This window comes from Podarcis erhardii (genome assembly GCF_964252035.2).
Source record: "Podarcis erhardii genome assembly, chromosome: 9".
Lineage (NCBI taxonomy): Eukaryota > Metazoa > Chordata > Lepidosauria > Squamata > Lacertidae > Podarcis > Podarcis erhardii.
Window position 1 is genome coordinate 19,128,603 of NC_138512.1, and position 20,058 is coordinate 19,148,660.

Consider the following 20,058-nt stretch of genomic DNA (forward strand, 5'->3'; position numbering starts at 1 on the left):
TTCCTTCAGGCGGCGACAGAAAGCGGCCAGGCTCCTGCTTTGCATAAACCCGCCCTCCGGGCCATCCCATCTCCCGCCTCAGCCGCCTCTTCTTCCTCGGAGCTCGCGGAAGTAAACGCTCCGCTTCTTGCCCGCCCGCCCGCCCGCCCGCGCTCTGCCGTCGAGAGCGCCTGCGGACGGGCGGTGGTCGGCGCGAGACCAACGGTCGCCTCCTCCACTCCCGCTTTCCTCGCCGAAGCAAGGTTCGATGTGGCAGCGAAGGGGCGGGGCGGCGAAGGAACCGAGGCGAGTTGGCGGTTGGTCAGGGGGCGTGGCCAACGCTCCTCTCTCAACCGCCACAGAGCGGGGATCGCCCCGCCCACGGGGAGGCGTGGCCCAACGTTCCCGAGGAGGGGGGGGGGGCTTTGTTGTGAAGCTGGGAGTTGCCGCCGGCGGTCGGGGCCGGGAAGGGGGCGCCCTCTTCGCCTCAACTTGCCTTTTTCCTCCCCGAGCGGGACGGGGCCGGAGCCGCCTTTCCCTCCCTGGGGGACGGCAGCGAGGTGAGGAAGGGGCTCGGGCGGGGGAAGCAGCGGCAGGGCGCCGTCCCCCTCAGCTCCGGCGTGTGGCGTCCTGAGGGGGCGGCTGGCATCGTGTGCCTTCCTGCAAGGATTCTCAGGGGAGGCGGTTGGCGGCGGTTTCTCCTCAAGGACGCGCGTCAGGCAAGGGGCGGTTGGGTTCGAGCTCCGGAAGTTTCGCCTCCCCTCCCCGGATGCGGGAGGCGAACCCCGGAGTTGGCGCGAAGTCGCCACAGAGGAGGAGCGAGCGCGTGAACATGTGCAGAGCGCCTTTCCCCCGTGGTCGCTCCAGAGGGCTCTTAGAGACCCACTTAAAGTTAGTGCAGGATTGCCATCTTTGGACCACCCTCCACCTAACTGCCAACTGGGTGGCAAGGTAGAGGCGTTCCCACGTGCCCTTTCACGGCACGCTTGTAGCTGAAGATTGGACTCTCATTGTTTGACAGTGGACTTCCTCTGGAGGTAATGGGGTCTCATTCCTTGGAGGTTTTTAAGCAGATGCTGGGTTTCCGCCCTCTGTACTCCAGTTGAGATTCTTGCTTTGTAGGGGGTTGGGCTAGATGACCCTCGGGGTCCCTAACTGCTCTATGATTCTATTAAACTATCCCGCTTTAAATGATGTCAGGGGTTGGTTTTAGAATTGCTGCAGAGCAAAAGCTAATAGAATCCCATTAGAGAGTCCAAATCCTTTCATCTGACTTGGAGTAGAGAATGATCAAAAGACAGTCGTTTTGAATTAACATTTGGAGCTAAAGGTTGCATTCATGTGGTGTAATAGTCTTGAACTAAAAACTTGTGGATCTCTTACCCTGCCGCTCCCAGCCTGTTTTAGGAGAAAGGGAGAAAGGGATAGTTTTGCTCCAAATCCTTGCCCTTCTCCTTGCACTGGTAAATTTAAGGTTTTGATGAACTTAGGAAGTATTAGCAAGTGTTGCCTACTTCTCTAGGAGCAGGAGCCCTTGCACCACCATCTGTACCCCAGAGAACCATGCTACGTACGGCTCAGTCAAGATTTATGACATTGATAGGAGCTACGTTTTTCAAATTCAAGCTCAGTTATGTTCCGTTGGCAATTTATTCCATTCCTTTGTGAGTGTGTGTAATATTTTGTAACCCGGGGCATCTCTTTCAGGTGAATGAGTCATCTGATCTGGGGAAGCTAATGTAATGCAGCATTAAAAGTAATCAAAAATTAATTGCCGTGGACTGTGGTTCATGACCTGTGCAAAGATTAGATGGGTCTCCTTCCCTCCTTGCTTTATTTTGCTCTATTAAGAAAGACGGATTCAGACTGTGCGAGAGCTTGGGTGGCAGGGAGAAGTGTGTGTGTGAGTGACAATCTGTCCCGTTGCATTTGAGCTGCCTTTTCCAGGCAATTTGGTTTGTATGATGGATGCGGGTGGCACTGTGGGTTAAACCACAGAGCCTAGGACTTGCCGATCAGAAGGTCGGCGGTTTGAATCCCCGTGATGGGGTGAGCTCCCGTTGCTCGGTCCTGCTCCTGCCAACCTAGCAGTTCGAAAGCGCGTCAGAGTGCAAGTAGATAAATAGGTACCGCTCCAGCTGGAAGGTAAATGGCGTTTTCGTGCGCTGCTCTGGTTTGCCAGAAGCAGCTTAGTCATGCTGGCCGCATGACCCGGAAGCTGTATGCTGGCTCCCTCAGCCAATAAAGCAAGATGAGCGCTGCAACCCCAGAGTCGGCCACGACTGGACCTAATGGTCAGGGGTCCCTTTACCTTTAAAGAAAAGCAGAATATCCATATACGTAGTTAAAGTCATTTTACACTCCTAGTTTAGAAAACATGTACAGTGAGCCTACAGTTTGTGGGGGTTGCATTCTGCTTTAAGTACATGAAGCCAAAATCACTTATAGTCAAAACCCATTAGATTCAGTGGTGAGTGGAATTGCCAAAATCATTTTCCCCAGAACCTTGGCCCCTTTCTTCTTCTTTTTTATTTTTTACCATGTGCATATAGCTGAATGTGCACAGGTTAAATGTGCACAAGTTGCAGGTTTGCTGTATAATGAAAACAACTCTGCAAGGAATGTTTTCTGTTGTGCCCTTTTAAAACCAGGACCCCTTTAAACTTTGCTTGGGATGTGTAGAAATGGCAAATATACATGAGTAGTTGTGCTGTTGGGATATTACATTAGTATTCCTCCACCAGCAATATTTTATCTAGGAAACACTACTCTTACTAGAAACAATATTTCTGTTGCATCCTGAAAGTGTTTTTGTTTTATTTCATTTTTTGTTTTGTTTCCTAGTTCTGTGTGGCTCCGTTTTGAATCTTCAGAGTCCAAACTAAAATGACTTGTCCATTAAACATGATCTTGCATCCGGATATAGTTATGCTTTGGACAAGACCAGACAGGATGCTGTGAGGGTTTTAGTGTCAAGCCCAGAGTTACATTTAAACTGCAGAAAAGTGCTGGATTTAGGGTTCATCCACACTTAACTTACGCCCCGTGCTTTCTTGGCACAGGCCTGTGCTTTAAAGCTCCTCGGCCAAGTGCACTTTTTTCCATCCCTCTGCTTTCCCCAGGAAAACCCACTTTTTAACATTGATTCAGAACAAGTGGCAATTCAGGTTTTCAATGGTGAAGAGCGGGTTTTCTCTAGAAAACAGCTAGGGCAAAAAAAAACTATGTTTAGAAACAGTACTTTAAGGCACAGACTTTGCCTAGAAACATTGAATAAAAGGAAGTCTGCATGCACCCTTAGTCATAAGATTTTTCTCTTGAAGCTCCATGTTTCATCCGACATACACAAGGTCACACTCTAAGCTTTGTGTTACTCAAACTGGAATAATTATCCTTGACACTCATGATTTCCCTTCAAGTAAATATGGTTTGCATCAGAGTAGTTACTGTTTTGTATGATGAAGTGTCAAATACAGTGGAACCTTGGTTCTCGAATGGCTTAGTTGACAAACAAATCGGCTCCCGAACACATAAAACCTTAGAAGTATGTGTTTTCAAATGTTTTTCAGAAGCCAAATATCTGGTGCAGTTGTTGGCTATTGTTTCCAGGGCGCCTGCACCAATCAGCCTTGGTTTTCAAATGTTTCGGGAGTCGAACGGACTTCCGGAACGGATTAAGTTTGAGAACCAAGGTTCCATTGTACATAGATTTTTAGAATGCCTAACAATCAGCTTGAAGAGAGTTCAATTTTGGTGTCATGTGAGTCTAAAATGGGGAATACAGTAGTACCTCGAGTTACAAACACCTCAGGTTACAAACACTTCGGGTAACAGACTCCGCTAACCTGGAAGTACTACCTCGGGTTAAGAACTTTGCCCCACGATGAGAACAGAAATCGCGCCCCAGTCGTGCGGCGGCAGTGGGAGACCCCATTAGCTAAAGTGGTACCTCAGGTTAAGAACAGTTTCAGGTTAAGTACGGACCTCTGGAACGAATTAAGTTTGTAACCATAGGTAACACTGTAAACACCACAATTGGAAACTCCAAATAAAAAGGTTTAGGAGTTGCTTCTCTAATCCCCACCCATCCATGCAACATATAGTGAGGAAACCATAGGTCAGTAGCAGAACCTGTGCAGAGAAGATTCCTGGTTCAGTGCCTGGGATTTTCCATTTGAAAGAGTCAGCTGTCAGGTGATGGGAAAGACCTCTGCCAGAGACCCTGAAGATCTGCTGCCCGTAAATACTGGACTAGAAGGACAAAAAAGTATAAACTAGTATAGGAACGCAGGAAATTGCTCTAACCCCCTCACTACATGTGCCCTGTGTTAAATCAGCCCTTACACTTTCATGAAGGAAAACATGGCAACCAGTCCTGGTTTGTAGAGATGGCACAACCAGTCTGGAGGGATCAGCAAACAGTAGTTTCAAAAAAGTAGCTGATTTGAAATAGAGTGGTTCAGGGGGACGGGGGATTAAATAGTGCAAGTCTTTTTTTTTCTTTTCTTTTTTGTCATCTGGTGCTGCTTGTGAACCAGTTCAAAATGTCATGCCCAAAAATAAAATTTCACAAGAGCAACCAATGGGTTTGGTATGTAGCCCCAATAATAATAATAATGATGCAAAAAAATGTTCAGCAGGTTTATTATAAATTTGGCAATTCCTTATGTGTTCCTTATACATTGTTTACATTGACATATATTTATTATGTATTTTTACTTTTTCTGAGTAATCTTTTGATGCCTTTTCTCCCTTAAGATTCAACTGGTGGGCTGGAATGTCTTGAAAGAGATGAGGATGGAACTGCATGCCATCTAAACAAGAATATAGGTAAATTTTAAAATATTGTTACAAATTATGAACCCATCAAGCGAAAGTTTAATTCTTCAATCCCATTGATTTCATGCTAGAAGTCCACAATGTTTTATACTAGATAGCAATTCAGTAATAGTTGGATTCAGAGGAATCATGCATAGGATAGAAACCACGTGTAGCATAGAGCTTCAAGTCTTTCATTGAAACCATTGGGATTTCCAAGTTCTTAACTTGGCAGAATTATGCCCTGTGGGTTTTTGTAAAGCAAGACAGTAACACCTGTTTTATGCATGCATGCTCAGAAGGATGACTCATTTAAAAATAGATGTTTCAAACTGTTTTTATTGATAATTTTATTGTTCTATTCTTTTTGGAAACTGCTTTGAGGGTTTAAAAACACACACAAATAAAATAATTTTAATTTAATCTAGAGAGACTTGTTCCCTAATATATAAGTATAGGATTGCAGCATTATTTCAACTTACTTTTTCATTAAAGTCAGTGGGTCTTCATCATGATTAACTTTTCATATGGGTTCTTTATAATCCAAGTTACATTAAATCTGAATCCAACCTCTTGTATGACTGCCTCAGAAAATGAGGGGTGTTTGGGCACATTTGAACTTGCCTTGTATAAGTTCCCGAACTTTTAAGTTACATCTAGAGGTTCATGATTTTCCAGAGGAAGGAGTCCTTCCATCAGAGAAAAAGAATCAGAGAATTGTAGAGTTGGAAGGGACCACAAGGATCATCTAATTCAATCTCTTGCAATGCAGGAATCTGTCAGTAGTGGCTCCATCCCTGTGGAAAGCCCTCCCTTCAGATGTCAAGCAGATAACAAATTATATAACTTTTAGTAGACATCTGAAGGCAGCCCTGTATTGGGAAGTTGTTAATATTTGATATTTTACTATGTTTTATATATGCTGTAAGCCTCCCAGGGTGGCTGGGGAAACCCAGCCGGATGGGCGGGATATAAATACAATCATCATCATCATCATCATCTTAACTAAAACATGCATGGCATATGGCCATCCAACCTCTGCTTAAAACCTCGAAGGAAGGAGAGTCCACAGCTTCTGGAGGTGACCATTCCACTGTTGAACAGCTCTTTCTGTCAGAAAATTCTTTCTGATGTTTAGTCAGAACCTCCTTTCCAGATTTGGAGGATGTGAAAGGGGAGTAGAGGGATGGGATGAAAATGGGATAACTTCACTGAATGCAACCCTCTAGCAGGGGTCCCTAGTGTTTTTTGTACTCCTGCAAATGTTGTTCCGCTGATACCACCTGCTTGTGCATTGGTTGTGGTGTTTTGGCTACATGCGCATCAGCACTCCATGAAGTACATGCGCATCAGCACTCCATACAAGTCATGATTTCCTAACATGATTCTGAATGGCACCACTATTTTCTTAATGCTTTTGGGATCAGCATCTTACCTGGGTCAGACTTGTGGCATGCATTCTTTTCACAAGGTTTAAGAAATGCCATCATAAATATTTTTGAATTTGGAGCAAATGTTAAATAGCTTAGCAGGCTCAGAGAGCTTAATGAACTAATCTGGAAGAACTTTACATGCAGTTAGCGAGAAAACCTGTTGTAGTTTATATTAATTGTTCAGCACATTGGCCAAACAGACTATTTGGCCTGATTCAGCATTATGGAAGAAAATGGTGCTGTGTGGTAATTAGACAGATGTTTCTTCAAACATTTTCAAAGTTGGAGGGCATGGTTGTATTTTGTTTTAACAGTGTGCTATTAATGTTGGGTTAGGAAGCCTTTGGTTATTCTCTCAAGTTCAAGAGTATCTTTTTCATACTTATAATAAGACTAGATGCTCTTTCAGACCAAATGTGAACTTCACCCTTTCAGTTCCTGGCCATCTGTGCTTTCCTCTTTGCATATTTTTGTCAGAAACAAAAAGGAAGATAGTATTACTTGAGCATAGAAATAGTATTATAGCATTAGCATGCAGAAACAACAAATTAAAAATGCTTAGAAAATAATATTTGTATAGTGTCATCAAGGTATGTTAAAATGTATGAAAGGATCCCTTTCCCTCTGGGACTTATAATCTAGAAAGCAGGCACAACAAAGGAAGAGGAGTGAAATGGAGGCAGTGAAAAAAGAATATGTAGTTGCCTCCATATGAGTGTTTGTTGAAGAGTGCAGTTTTTTTGCAGCATCCGCACAATATTATCAAAAAGCCAATCTGTCTTAGGTAGTTTGTTACAACTTTATTGATTGCATTACCACAAAAGACCATTGTTGCAGACCACCATTCACTTACAGTTCATAGTGGAAGGATTCACTGGACTAATTCAATTCAGGTTATGAATTGGTAAGAGGGCCTGTAATTTGTAAATGACAGTGTACATTGATTGCTCACTGGCTCTTCCTGCTAGGGCTTATTTTTGTTTTTTCTTATTTGTGTCATATTTCCACAAAAGAAAGCTCTTGTTTGGGGTTTTATGTTTGAAAAAGCTAGTTTGTATATTCTCTCCCTATTTAATCTGAATGAACTATTTCCATTGAAATTCTGATAGGCTTAAAAAAAAGCCTGTTGTCAATTATCCATTTGCCATATTTAAATGTTATATATGCATGTATGTATATTTGCAGTAATAACCCATTTGCAATATTAAGTCTGTTTGGTATATATAGATCATAATTTTAGATTGTTTTCTCCAATGTACTTAATAACCAAAAACAGTCTGATACCTTGTATTACACACAGGTTTTTCCATACTATTAAACTTTTATTAGTTGTCCATGCTTTTCTTTGTCATATTGTCAACGAAAACAAAAAACATTCCAGACTAATGTTATATTATTTATTACCATTATTATGCAGAACGTGTTCTGAACTAAGTGGCTTACAGCCCAATCCAGTGCATGTTTAATCAATAAGAAGCCTCACTGTTTTGTAATAAAAATCCTGTGAAATAGGTTAATATCATATTTTACATATCTTGAGAGATGACAACATTTAAACCCACCTAGTAAGGTTGTCTGATTGGATGAAGAAGGTGTTTAGTTTCGATTTCTTTGACCCATAAAACTGTCTTCAAGCTCATAGAGGCTATTTTTCCAATAATGAAATAACATCTGGTGGAGAGCTCTTTCTTTCTTTGGCCAGGATCGAAAGAGCTTCTTTATGGCTCAGTCTAGCAATAATTCTGAACCAAGGTTGGCGCTTGGACTGTGACGCTAGAAGAGGCCACATTCCTGTACACTCCCTCCTCCTCTACTGTACTTAAGGGAAGGAGTTATTTTCTGGCTTGTAGCAAACCATTACACCCAAGCTGTCAAACTATGGTTTGTGCTTGCCATGCAGACCAAGAGCCAAACCTGATTTCGAGGACAAGTGCAAGTTAACAAGTTTAGATATAATGCCCAATGTATGCTTTGCCAAAATCGCTGAATGAACTAATTATGCCAAACTGTTTTAAAAAGCAAAAATCACTGCCTCCTTCTTTCCCCCTCCCACCCTTTTTTGACTTTCAGTAAGGCAATATTTTCTAAGTTTTTCTGTGAAAGTCAAGTCCAAAGCTCCCTTGTTGCAAGATTATGTGGATCCAGTCCTTGGCTTGAAACTGTTAATGTCATTCATGAATTAATGAGATAGGCATGTGATATTTAGCAGTGTTTTACAACTTAATGGCCCGATTCTCAAACTTGTTGAGTCAGTAAATGAATGTTTAAGATGGATCTTATGACTGCTGCACTAATGTGCTGTCACTAGTTATGACATTATATTGGAGTTGCAAGGATGCTTAGGCAGATGTGCATGCTCATCAGGAAGTTCACATTACAAATGTGTGTTGTGTTGTATGCATTATGTTTTAAAGCTGTAGAGGAGTGTTCTCTGTCAGCTTTCCTCCAACAGGAAATCCTTTTTAAGGAGACTTGCCTTAGCCAGAAAATATTTTAGAAGAATCATAAAACACTTCTATTTCATCTGCCTTCTGGTAGTGTGTTTTGGTGTATGTAAGTTAAACAATTTATAAATTCACAGTATTAGTGCTTATTTCCAACCAGTTTACAGGAGAAAAGTAGGCATGGTGGTTTTGGTGTTGCAGTCTTGACAATGAAGAATTTTGATGAATTATGCATGTTTTCAGTTGCGATAAATCTACTTGTTCATCTAAAGTGGCTGGTTTGAAAGAAAAAATAACTACAGTAAACTACCATAATTTATTTGTGGTTGAATACTGATCATTCGCTAGAATGGTAGCCACCTTAATCCACTTAATAAAAAATATATATTGCTCATGTGAGTAAGGAACTTTAACTGCAGCCTCTCTGAATGAGGCTTTTGGAGTGATACCTGCATACATGCACTATGTATCAGATTTTATTTGCATACTCTTTTATCTTTAGCCATTTGTTTCTTAAAATAGATATATGGGGTGGGGATTACCTTTTCCTCTTGCATGTATTTTATAAAGCAAATACACCTGTGCACAATTGGAGCATGCTGTATAGTCTGTATTTCTTGTACTGTAGTATAAAATCTTGTTTGAACTTGTCCTTAGGAGGTAGATATTTCTCCTGGTCAAGGCCTTAACTATCTTAATTGATGATATAAACTACAGTTCAGGTTTGCGGTATTGGACTATAGAGTCCTAAACTGCTTGAGCCTAGGTCACTGGCAGCCAGCATGGTGCCTTCCAGATATAGTTGTACCTCCGCTTACATATCCCTCTGGATACGTAATCTTCGGGATGCGAACGTGCCAAACCGGGAAGTATTTTTCTGGGTTTCATCGCGCGCACATGTGCAGAAGCGTTAAACTGCGCGCATGCACAGAAGCGGTCATCCGGTTGCAAATTCCTTGGGATGTGGCAGGACCTCCAGAACGGATCCCATTCGCAACTGGAGGTACCAATGTATTGTGAACTGCAGCTCACCTCAGTCCCATCAAGCATGGCTATTGGTCAGGGATGATGGGAGTTGTAGTCCACAACATTTGGAGGGCACCATGTTAGCTACCCCAGGAGTAAGTTATTTGAGATAAAAACCTGTCCAGTTAGTAAGAGCATGTACTGAAACCTTCCTGGTGCTGCTGCAGCCTGCATCAGCTTATCTTACAGCAACCAGGGAGAGGGCCTTTTCTGTTGTGGTGCCCCTTCTTTGGAGTAGCCTTTCCTTAGGAAAAAAAAAATGCACCAGTGACACCAGAAAATTAGCATTTTATCCAGACCTTTGCTGGTTGCTATTTTTTTTTAATGTTGATTTTTGTACTCACCGTTAATGTTGCCTTGACGTTTTCATAATTCATCTCTTGAAGATGTATGTGTTTAGGCAAGCATTCCAGAACTTGAACTTTCTGATTACATTGTTTAAATTGGTTTTTTTAAAAAAACTGTTTTAATTGCTGTGCCTGCAGCAGCCTCGTTTCATAATAAATTTTAATTGTGGATGTCTATAATGTTCTGATGGAATTTTGATGTAATTTAATTTGAATTGAAATGTGGAATTGTATTTTGTGTTTGGATTTTATAATTGATTTTATACTTGAAAATATTTTGGCATGTAAGCAGTATATAAATTTATATAAATACAATACCAATTATAAATTGATAAATACTACTACTAGGTGATATATAAGTATTTTCAATAAATGCCATATAGTAGAAAATTCTGGTCAAGTTGTCTAAGGCACTGCGTTCCATTTTGTTTTAGGAATAAATGCTTCAGAGCAAATTATTCCTCTGAAGATTGCCTCTTACGGTGTCTGTAGTATAACCTCTGTGCAACTTTGCACAGCTAGGTATGCAGATAAACAGATCAAGCATCTGAGTGATAAAACAGGAGCAAGGAATAAGCATAGAGGTTGTTCAAAGGGAGCCTTTTTAAATGGGTGAGCAGTTTTCAATTTGCATTTCAATTATTGGTGTAGAAAAGTTTAATATAATTTGCATAAATGTAATTCTAAGGATTGTTGCTTCCCCAATCCAAGTGAATAATGCATGCCACAGTAGCTGCACTTTTGCATCCAGTCAGTAATAGGCTTCAGATCTTTTTTCAGTGTTGCAGTGCAACATGGAAGGTGTTTTCTGTGACCTCATCCCACAGACCCAGGCCTAGTACAATGTGGATGGGGCCAGCTAGAAAGGTTCTACTCACCTGATCATTTCTCCAAACCAAGCTGGAGGCTGTTGAGTAGGAAAGTCCCTTGTGATTGGCTCCATCCATGTGATGCAAGCCCTTGAAACATCATAGCACTAGCAGAGGTTAAAGCCATAACAAAACTTCCACACAACTTGGCTCCCACTCTAAACGTTGGTAGAAAAACTTTTGACAAAAGAATTTACATGCTGGGGGAAAAGCTGTTATCAGCTTATGTTGTATCTTATGCACTGACTGATTTGGTCACAGTTCACAAATGAAATGAATGAAATCATGTAAAGTAACTGTTGAGATATTCAGACTACCTTGTTTCATTTCCCCCTTAATTTCCAAATCTTTTTTAAAAAAATAACACGCTCCCCACAAATAAAAAAACCATGCAATGCCTTGAAATTTCATTTGATGGAAAGTACATTATGCTTCTAAAGCAGAGTGGCATACAGTTTAGAAGAGTCAATTGACTGTTTTGATTGGTTAACTAGAATGTCATTTGCTTGTTTTTTAAAAGAAAGAATTGCTTTGAAATCCATTTGTTGATGGCTTTAAGAAAAATAGATGCCAATTTTGTTAATATTTAAGAATGGGTAAGACCTTCGGAAGTGTTAGATATTATAAAGGAACAACTTCTAAGTTAAAAGGATGTATGTATGGAATTGTATATATATTTCAGTCATTGTGTTTGTATGGTAAATTGGTGTTGTAGTGTTAAATCACCATGAATGCAATCTGATCCAAAAGTAGACTATATATGAAGCAAGCAAACAGATCTTTCTGTGTTTGCGAAAAGCACAAATTGCATCATTTCCCCCTTTGCCATGATTGGTATTGTTAGGAATTTATGGGTGCTAGACACCCTAAATTCCTGGATTCAGTAACTGTTAAAATTCGGGTGGTGTGCAACGGTGTCTCTGCTATACTACTTTCCTGCATAGTGAGGCTGTTGTACAAGGTAGCTGGGGAGAGGACAGACACTGTCTCAAGCCAGTAGGGGAGGGAAGAAACCAGGGGTCAGCAAACTTTTTCAGCAGGGGGCCGGTCAACTGTCCCTCAGACCTTGTGGGGGGCCAGACTATATTTTTTGGGGGGGGGGAATGAATGAATTCCTATGCCCCACAAATAACCCAGAGATGCATTTTAAATAAAAGGGCACATTCTACTCATGTAAAAACACGCTGATTCCTGGACCAACCACAGGGTGAATTTAGAAGGCGATTGGGCTGGATCCGGCCCCCAGGGCCTTAGTTTGTCTACCCATGGAAGAAACAGTTGCACGTGTGGGAAGGAGGGAGGGATACCAAACCACAGTTTGGCATAGCCTATGAACTGTCAAAGTGAAACTCTTATTTTAATCCAACTTTTTGGAGAGTTGGAACTTGAGCCCAGAATGCATATGTTTCTGTGAGAAATGGACACTCACCAAGCACACCAAGCTATGGGAATTTCATTTTAGTGGAGTGGTCAAAGTTGCCATGGATTGACAGCCAAAATCAGAAGTGGCTGTGTGGATAATGCTAGTTTTTTTGCATGGGGGGTGGCTTCTTGAAGAAGAATGCCTGTATTTTACAAGTGTGTCAACAAACCTGCTTCTTGGGGAAAATTTACTGGATACACAAGCATAACTGCATTGAACCTGATTATTCCTCGAAATGTCAGTCTAACCTTTCTTAATTGGGGGAATTAGTGAGGGGACGTGGGTGGCGCTGTGGTCTAAACCACAGAGTCTAGGGCTTGCTGATCAGAAGGTCGGCGGTTTGAATCCCCATGACAGGGTGAGCTCCTGTTGCTTGGTCCCAGCTCCTGCCAACCTAGCAGTTCAAAAGCATGTCAAAGGGCAAGTAGATAAATAGGTACCGCTCCGGCGGGAAGGTAAATGGCGTTTCTGTGTGCTGCTCTGGTTTCGGCAGAAGTGGCTTGGTCATGCTGGCCACATGACCCGGAAGCTGTCTGTGGACAAATGCCGGCTCTCTCGGCGTATAGAGCAAGATGAGCACGCAACCCTAGAGTCGTCCATGACTGGACCTAATGGTCAGGGGTACCTTTACCTTTACCTTTTACTGAGATTCCCATGAACTTGCTTGCAGTTAGTGAGGAAAGACCTTAACCACAGGTGACCTGCTCAGCCATATCTAAGCTTAGGTAAGTGTGCTGCAGGAGTAAACAAGACTGGGAAGAGCAAAGTGTCTGTGCGTTCCTCTCCAGGATCCCACACATTCACACAGTCCTGGTAAGCCATTGTTTGGCTTACTGTGCTATGTGAATGGGCCATTGTGTGTTAAATTGTATTTAACCATGTAAAGACACCCCCAAAACAGTGCTACCAGTAATTTTATACAAACATATTAAGTAGAATAAATGAGGGGGGGGGGAATCAAAGACTCAATTAAAAATACTGATTTTAAACTTGCAGCCATGCTAGGGACTACTGATAACTAGTTTTTTGTAGAGTAGGTAGGGCTTATATAGGTAGGTAAAGGTAAAAGGTAAAGGACCCCTGGACGGTTAAGTCCAGTCAAAGGCGACAATGGGGTTGCGGCGCTCATCTCGCTTTCAGGCCGAGGGAGCCTGCGTTTGTCCACAGACAGCTTTCTGGGTCATGTGGCCAGCATGACTAAACAGCTTCTGGCAAACGGAAAACCGTGACGGAAACCAGAGTGCACGGAAATGCCGTTTACCTTCCTGCCACAGCAGTACCTATTTATCTACTTGCACTAGCGTGTTTTCGAACTGCTAGGTAGGCAGGAGCTGGGACAGAGCAACAGGAGCTCACCCCGTTGTGTGGATTCGAACTGCCAACCTTCTGATCGGCAAGCCCAAGAGGCTCAGTGGTTTAGACCACAGCACCACCCACATTCCTTCTTATATAGGTAACCACTGTTGGGGATATGAGGTTTTGTGAATCTGTTCTCAGCTGTTCACCATGAGTTGGATGGTACTGGCATATCTGAATAAACCTTCATCAACCTTTAATCCTTCTATTTATCCATCTCGCACAACTTGTGCTAGATTTTTAACAACAACAGCTCATCATGATAGTATGAGGGCAGTTTTGCACATCGTTTTAAAATTGGTTGCATGAATCGGGCCTCAGAGTCTTAAAATACGTTGCGTTGACTATGTGAGTTTTTATCATTAAACTCCATACCTCCTGTCAAATTTAGGATTCTGCTTTGATGCAAAGCCTTTTTTCAGTCTGCTTATTATTCAGGAGCCGCATATGTTGAGAAATGATGATTAATTACATTGCAAGTTGTTCTGCTGTCTTATCTTTTAAAACAGCATGTGCTGAGCAAAAATAGAGCACTTGGTTGGCAGCTCTAATTTAATCAATTTAGAAACCTAGTGCAATATGGAAAATCCCTGCTTTTTTAGCCCATGCAAATTTAATGTTAATAGAAGTCAATACTCTGTTTCAACAATTTTGCATGTGTGGAAACAATTAGAGGGGGTATAAATTCTTCAGAAAAAATCAACCCACCTATTTGAATCTAGCCAAAGCATACCTGGGGTTGCTGAATCTCTAATTGGTTATCTTTTCTAATTTTCATTGCAATTGCATGTTCTAAAAAATTGTAAATTACAGTTCTTACAGAAGGTTCAGACAATGTAAATAATGTTTTAGAGCTGTTATGCCTGCATAATGGTCTAGGTTTTTAGAATGCTAGTAAATATGTATTAGCTGCGGTATCGCAAAAATTCAGACAGTATCAGTTGAAGAGGACCAGCTGACCCAAAGGCTGAGCGTAGCATATACTGATTAAGGCTGCTTATGTGATGCAGGACTGCTGAAGGGACTGGAAGCCCTTGGCCTGAGATTAGCTGAATTGTCTGCCATGTGTGAAATGACTCTGTCACTGAGGTAAAAATGTAATGTTACCAGCCATAGTTTGGGGGAGAGAAGTCTGCAGTGACCTTCCTCTGAAAGGCAGTGCTTGTGGAGTTGCATTTTCGCAAGTATATAAACTTGACTGGAAATGCTGATTCAAGCTGAAATAAGCACAAGCAAAATATGAGCAATTTTTCTGCACCCCATTCATAAAAGGGCAAATCCTCATGGCTTGTAGTAGTCAGAAAAGTTTTTGTTGTTCATGTTTTATTATATTTGCTTTGCTTTGCTTTTTCTTCTTTTAGACAACATTCAATAATTGAAAGGAAGAAACCAAGGGAGGGGGGATGAAGCAGGAGCCACGCTTGAATTACGTTGCTGAGAAAAAGCACTTTTGGGCCACATCCATATTACTTAGTTACTCTGAAAATAATAGACTATGCATATATGTTAACATACTCTGTCCAAATAAGTGTTTGGAAGTTGCTGTCTATAATAAGCTGTACACTCAAACATGGAAAAGGGATTAGTCAGAGAACCTGGGTACTTGCTAGTTCCGAGACACCAGTGATGTGGGGTGGGAAATTGTCCACAGAGGCATACCTATGGGTTGACTAGGTTGGCCCCCACCAAGTGTGTAACCCCAGGCTCAAAAATCGTGCCTCTCCACTCATATTTGTTTTGTCAAATTTGTGTTCCTGTTTGTTCATGTCATGGGGGGGGAAGGCTTGTCCCTTCTAAAGACAGCCGTCTTGTGTGCTTAAAATAACTGATAGGGGAAAGCCTGCAGTTCATTAGCCATCTATTCTCTTTTTTAAAAAGTTACACCAATATTTTATAATGGAGAAAGACACAATAGAAACCAATGTTGGAATTGTTCTATGTTCAGTTTACACTGTATTGGAATGACTCTTACATATGTGTGGTCATTAACTGAAGCAGAATATTTCAGTGGGTTTTGAAATCATGGTGGTGATTCAGTTCTTTCTCCCACTTCTCTCCCCCCCCCCCAATATTTGTAAAGGAAAGGGTTAACAGGATAAGTAACAGAGCCTCTGAGAGAGCATAGGAATTGTGGTTTAGGAAAAAGAGCTTGTGGGCAGTCTCTGAAAGTGCTTTTATACAAGCTGTTAGTGCTGGCAGGAGTTAATGGTAAGAGGATGAGGAGACAAGCGAGAGAAAAGGCAGTAGATGCTTTAATGAAGCTGATTAGTGCCCTTCCTGATGAAAGTAGCAATTCAGCCTTCTCTGTTCGTTTTCTTTTTAATTACCCCTTCTAATTATTTAGATAAGAGGGCTTCCTACAAAATCCTGTGCTCCATATTTGAATGTAATAGTATTCTTTCAAAAGAAAGAAAAGGAGGAAAAGGGGGAGTGACACCCATCTACTCATAAACAGGCAGACCATGTGTTTCTCTTGTCCTGGTTGGATGAACAAATCTTCTTTATGTGCATTGCTGCTTGCCCTGTTGCCTAGACGATAACTTGCTCTCACTGAAGATGTCTGGCTCTCGTAAAGAGTTCGACGTGAAGCAGATTTTAAAAATCAGATGGAGGTGGTTTGGGCACCAGCAATCTACTCCTAAACCTAGCATCGACTGCCAGCCAGGAGACTTCTGGGACAGAGGACATAATGCAACTACTGGTGGGATAAAGTTCCTGAATCCGGGCACCCTACCACTGCCTTTTACATCAATTGGTTTTCCGAAGTCCAACCAACAGGCTTTCCAGAATTCACCTTCTTGGCCAATGGCATCCAGCTCTGAAGTGCCTACATTTGAGATCACCGCCGAGGACTGTGAAGGTGCACATTGGCTTGAAAGACCATATGCTGAAGACGGAGCTAGTGAAGAAGAAAATGTATCTGACAGCAGTTCATGCAGGTTGTTACTTCCTTATTGTGAGAAATTAGTTGTGCCCTATATTTATATGCATAAAATGGGGGAGGGGGACACCTTCCACTGTGGTGCTGTAAAAATACTTAACCATGGTGCAGCCAAGGAACTGGAATTCTAACTATTTTGCAGTGTATATATAATGTTTCTTTCACTGGTACTGGAAAGCTGTATCAAAAGTGTTTCTAAAGAGGCTGGAGATGGAATTTGCATTCTGTAGCAGCTACATTTTCAAGGCTCTGTGAAGAAGGGTTGATGAACTAGGAGGCAGATATTTTAGCTGTAATCTCTAGGTATGTTCTGCATTCTAATGTGTTACCTTGACCTATTTTTTTCTGGAAATTACTACTTGTGTTCTGAACATGAGGCAGAAACAGAGTAATATTTAAGGTTAGTTTTTGAGGCTGTTTGAACCAGTCTAGCCGAAAAAAGGTTGGGTGTCATACTGTAGAGAATATATGACTGGGGTTGCATTTATGGTAAAATTAAAATAATATTTTGCCATAACATTATGCTAGTTGAACATTTTAGGTATTTTGTGGTATTTGAGACAGCAATCCTATATACACTTACCTGAGAGTAAATCCAATTGAACTTACTGAGAAGACATATCTGAAGAAGTGTGCATGCACACGAAAGCTCATACCTAGAACTAACTCAGTTGGTCTTTAAGGTGCTACTGGAAGGAATTTTTTTATTTTGTTTTGACCATGGCAGACCAACACGGCTACCTATCTGTAACTGAGAAGACATATATTTGATTGCTCTGTAATAATTTACCCTACTGTGTTTATTTTCCAGTAGAATTTTTTAAATTGCAATTTTATTTTTTTTGGGGGGGGTGTCAAGTTTTCTTTTATCTTCTTTAATTTATTCAGCTGTATACTACAGAAGTGGTGCTTTTAAAATGTATTTTGCTACTTTGCACTTTGTAATGTTGTGCATTGGTGAAGCTAGTTGCTGATTGATCCCTCCAGTCAAAGTGTATTTGCACTGAGAAGAAATCATATTTCAGAAGGGTAGGAGAGTTGGAAGGAAAAACACAAATTTGACTTATTTTTCAATGCATTTTTTAAGAAGTGCCATGTGGAAAAATTGTATGGAAGCTGAAGGTTTAAATCCAAAATGTTTGAAAAAGTAGGTAAATAATAAAAGTAGATGGCTAGAGTAATATTTGTACCTCAGGCTACATGGACTGATTTTAGTGTTAAAAAAAACATCTGTTTAGTGTTTGTACAAAGACATTACTCTTAGTACACAAATTATTTGCAAGTTGTCAAATGAATTATGTAAAAGAAAGGTCCCATTCTTGCAGAGATGTTTATCTGGAGTACAAAGTAGCACAGAACAGCAATTCTGGTTTCTTGGTGATCATCATTAAAGTGGTCCGGGGGCTGGTTAAATAATAAATGTGGAAGAAAACATTAGCATCTCTCCAGATACAGCATCCCCAGATAATAGAGATACTGTATCCCCACCACTACCTCCATTTGCACTTGCAAACCTGCTAATGTATATGCAGGTTAATGGGCATGATCCAATCCCATGTTTGCATGCAATGGAAGATGACTGTAGAGAAGTGCAAAGTCTGGAGATCAAGGGTACATGCCATTTATTCATCCATCTCTCTGTAGCTGTGTGAAGTTACAAAACAACACCAGGCATGCTACAATAAAGTGCTATACACTTTCCAACAAGGTGTCAATCCATTTTTGCAGTTCTCCCCTTACCAGCTCCCAGCCCAGGCATGCATTTTTGCCAATAATCACAAATGCTCAGTGTCCAGCTGCATCAACTTGATTAGGAGTAAGAGGGCCTATTGTGTGAGATGTGGCCAGCACGTGTGTCTCTGACCCTACAGGATTTATCACTTTAGCTAAGAAGAGGTGGAAAGCTCTGGTAGAACAATGCACTCAGGTCTTAAGTCTGCTGAAGGTTGGGTCCAGAGTGGTCAAAGCATTCTGGTTCAAAAGGCTTCCTTCTCCACTATTCTGGCTGCTTAGATTGCCTGCCTAGTTAGGACTTTTTGGGATTCCCCCCTTGTGATGCCACCTTCTTGCATGAAATCCATTGGCATGGGGAACAGCATGTAAGTAGACATTCATCTCTCTGTTTATAAAGGCTGGAGTGTTGCCAGTATTTAGTATTTTTTTCCTTCATCTTTTTTTAAATTTTACTTATTTTACTTTTACATGCTGTCAACAATGAGAATTTTGGTTGTGTTTTCTTCTAATATTTTCAAATATTTTCTGATGTCAAAAACTTTATCAAAATCTTTTGCTTCATAATTTTTACTTAAGATATGAGTAGTGAAAGATGAATAAAAACAAAAACAATGCACACCTATGTCTTTCATTAGCATTTAAATCTCCTTTCTCCTATGGATCTAATGAAATGTAGACTACTATGTGTACTACTATTTGTTCTGGTGATAATTAAATTACCTGCCATGTTGCTGGAAATAGAACCTAACCTTGGCGTAGAAGATTGTCTTTAGCAACCTCTCCTGGGTGCTATTTCTTTAAAAATGTAAAATTATGGATGTAAAATTTAGCCAAAGGTGCTGTCTACACCTTAGTGTTCAGTTGTAGGTTATGCACATACTTGAAAATGGTTGAAATGGTTTAGTTGCTTTATAATGATGTATTTTCTGTTTGTTTGTTTGTTTGTTTGTTTGCTTGCTTGCTTGCTTGCTTGCTTGCTTGCTTGCTTGCTTTTTTTAAAATTTGAGTGGCTCTAAATTATCTTATAGATATGAATTGCAAAAGTCTCAGAACAAAGTTAGGATTGGAGAAACCAATTTTTCTCTGGTTTATGTCACTTTCTCATGTATTCACCCAGAAGTCCATTCTATCTTGTTTCTGCATTAATCTCATGCACAAAATTGCACCTTGAAGTACATTTCTACATTAATTTTCTACCAAAATATGTATGTTTTTAATCTGTTCTGATTTTCTTTTAGCTGAGAACTGTACTAGAACATTTGGGAAGTGGGAAATACAGTGGATAGCCAAGTTTGATAGTATAGTATAGGAGGTGCAATTTCTAGTTGAATTTGTAAAGATCAAGTTCCTCAAGTATCCCTAAACTAATTTGGCAAAAATAATAAAAATTACATGCCACTTTGAGATCTTGCATACTGTATATGGTTATAAATAAACCTGTAGTGAAGTGACAGTTTCACTCTCTTACATTTGTTCATACTTCAACTGCACTGTGTGTTGTCAGAAAAGATGTTTCTCAAGCATCTTTTTTTCAAGATCTTGTATATGTGCTTTATGTGGGTGTAGGTACTTTATTTTACCCCCTTGGTTGTTGTTTGCAAGGATAGAAGATAAGAAGTAGAAGGGCTCTTGTGACCATACCATGCTTTTCTTCTTTAAATTAGCAGGATTTGTAAGATTTATACGAT

At 40.8% G+C, this 20,058-nt stretch overlaps 1 protein-coding gene across 3 annotated transcripts in view; it reads left to right on the top strand.

The window, feature by feature from the left end:
- The first annotated feature begins 167 nt into the window (after positions 1-167).
- Positions 168-20,058, top strand: part of KLHL5 (kelch like family member 5) — a 50,908-nt gene continuing 31,017 nt past the window's right edge. Inside the window, exons 1-2 of one of the 3 annotated variants that reach the window (XM_081875772.1) lie at positions 168-539; positions 4,738-4,809. In XM_081875772.1, the coding sequence (XP_081731898.1) occupies positions 4,787-4,809 (23 nt within the window). In that variant the 5' untranslated portion in view covers positions 168-539; positions 4,738-4,786. Of the gene's footprint in view, positions 540-691; positions 1,017-4,737; positions 4,810-16,148; positions 16,635-20,058 lie in introns of those variants that run through there. The other 2 variants (XM_081875773.1, XM_081875771.1) reach the window with 2 other exon arrangements.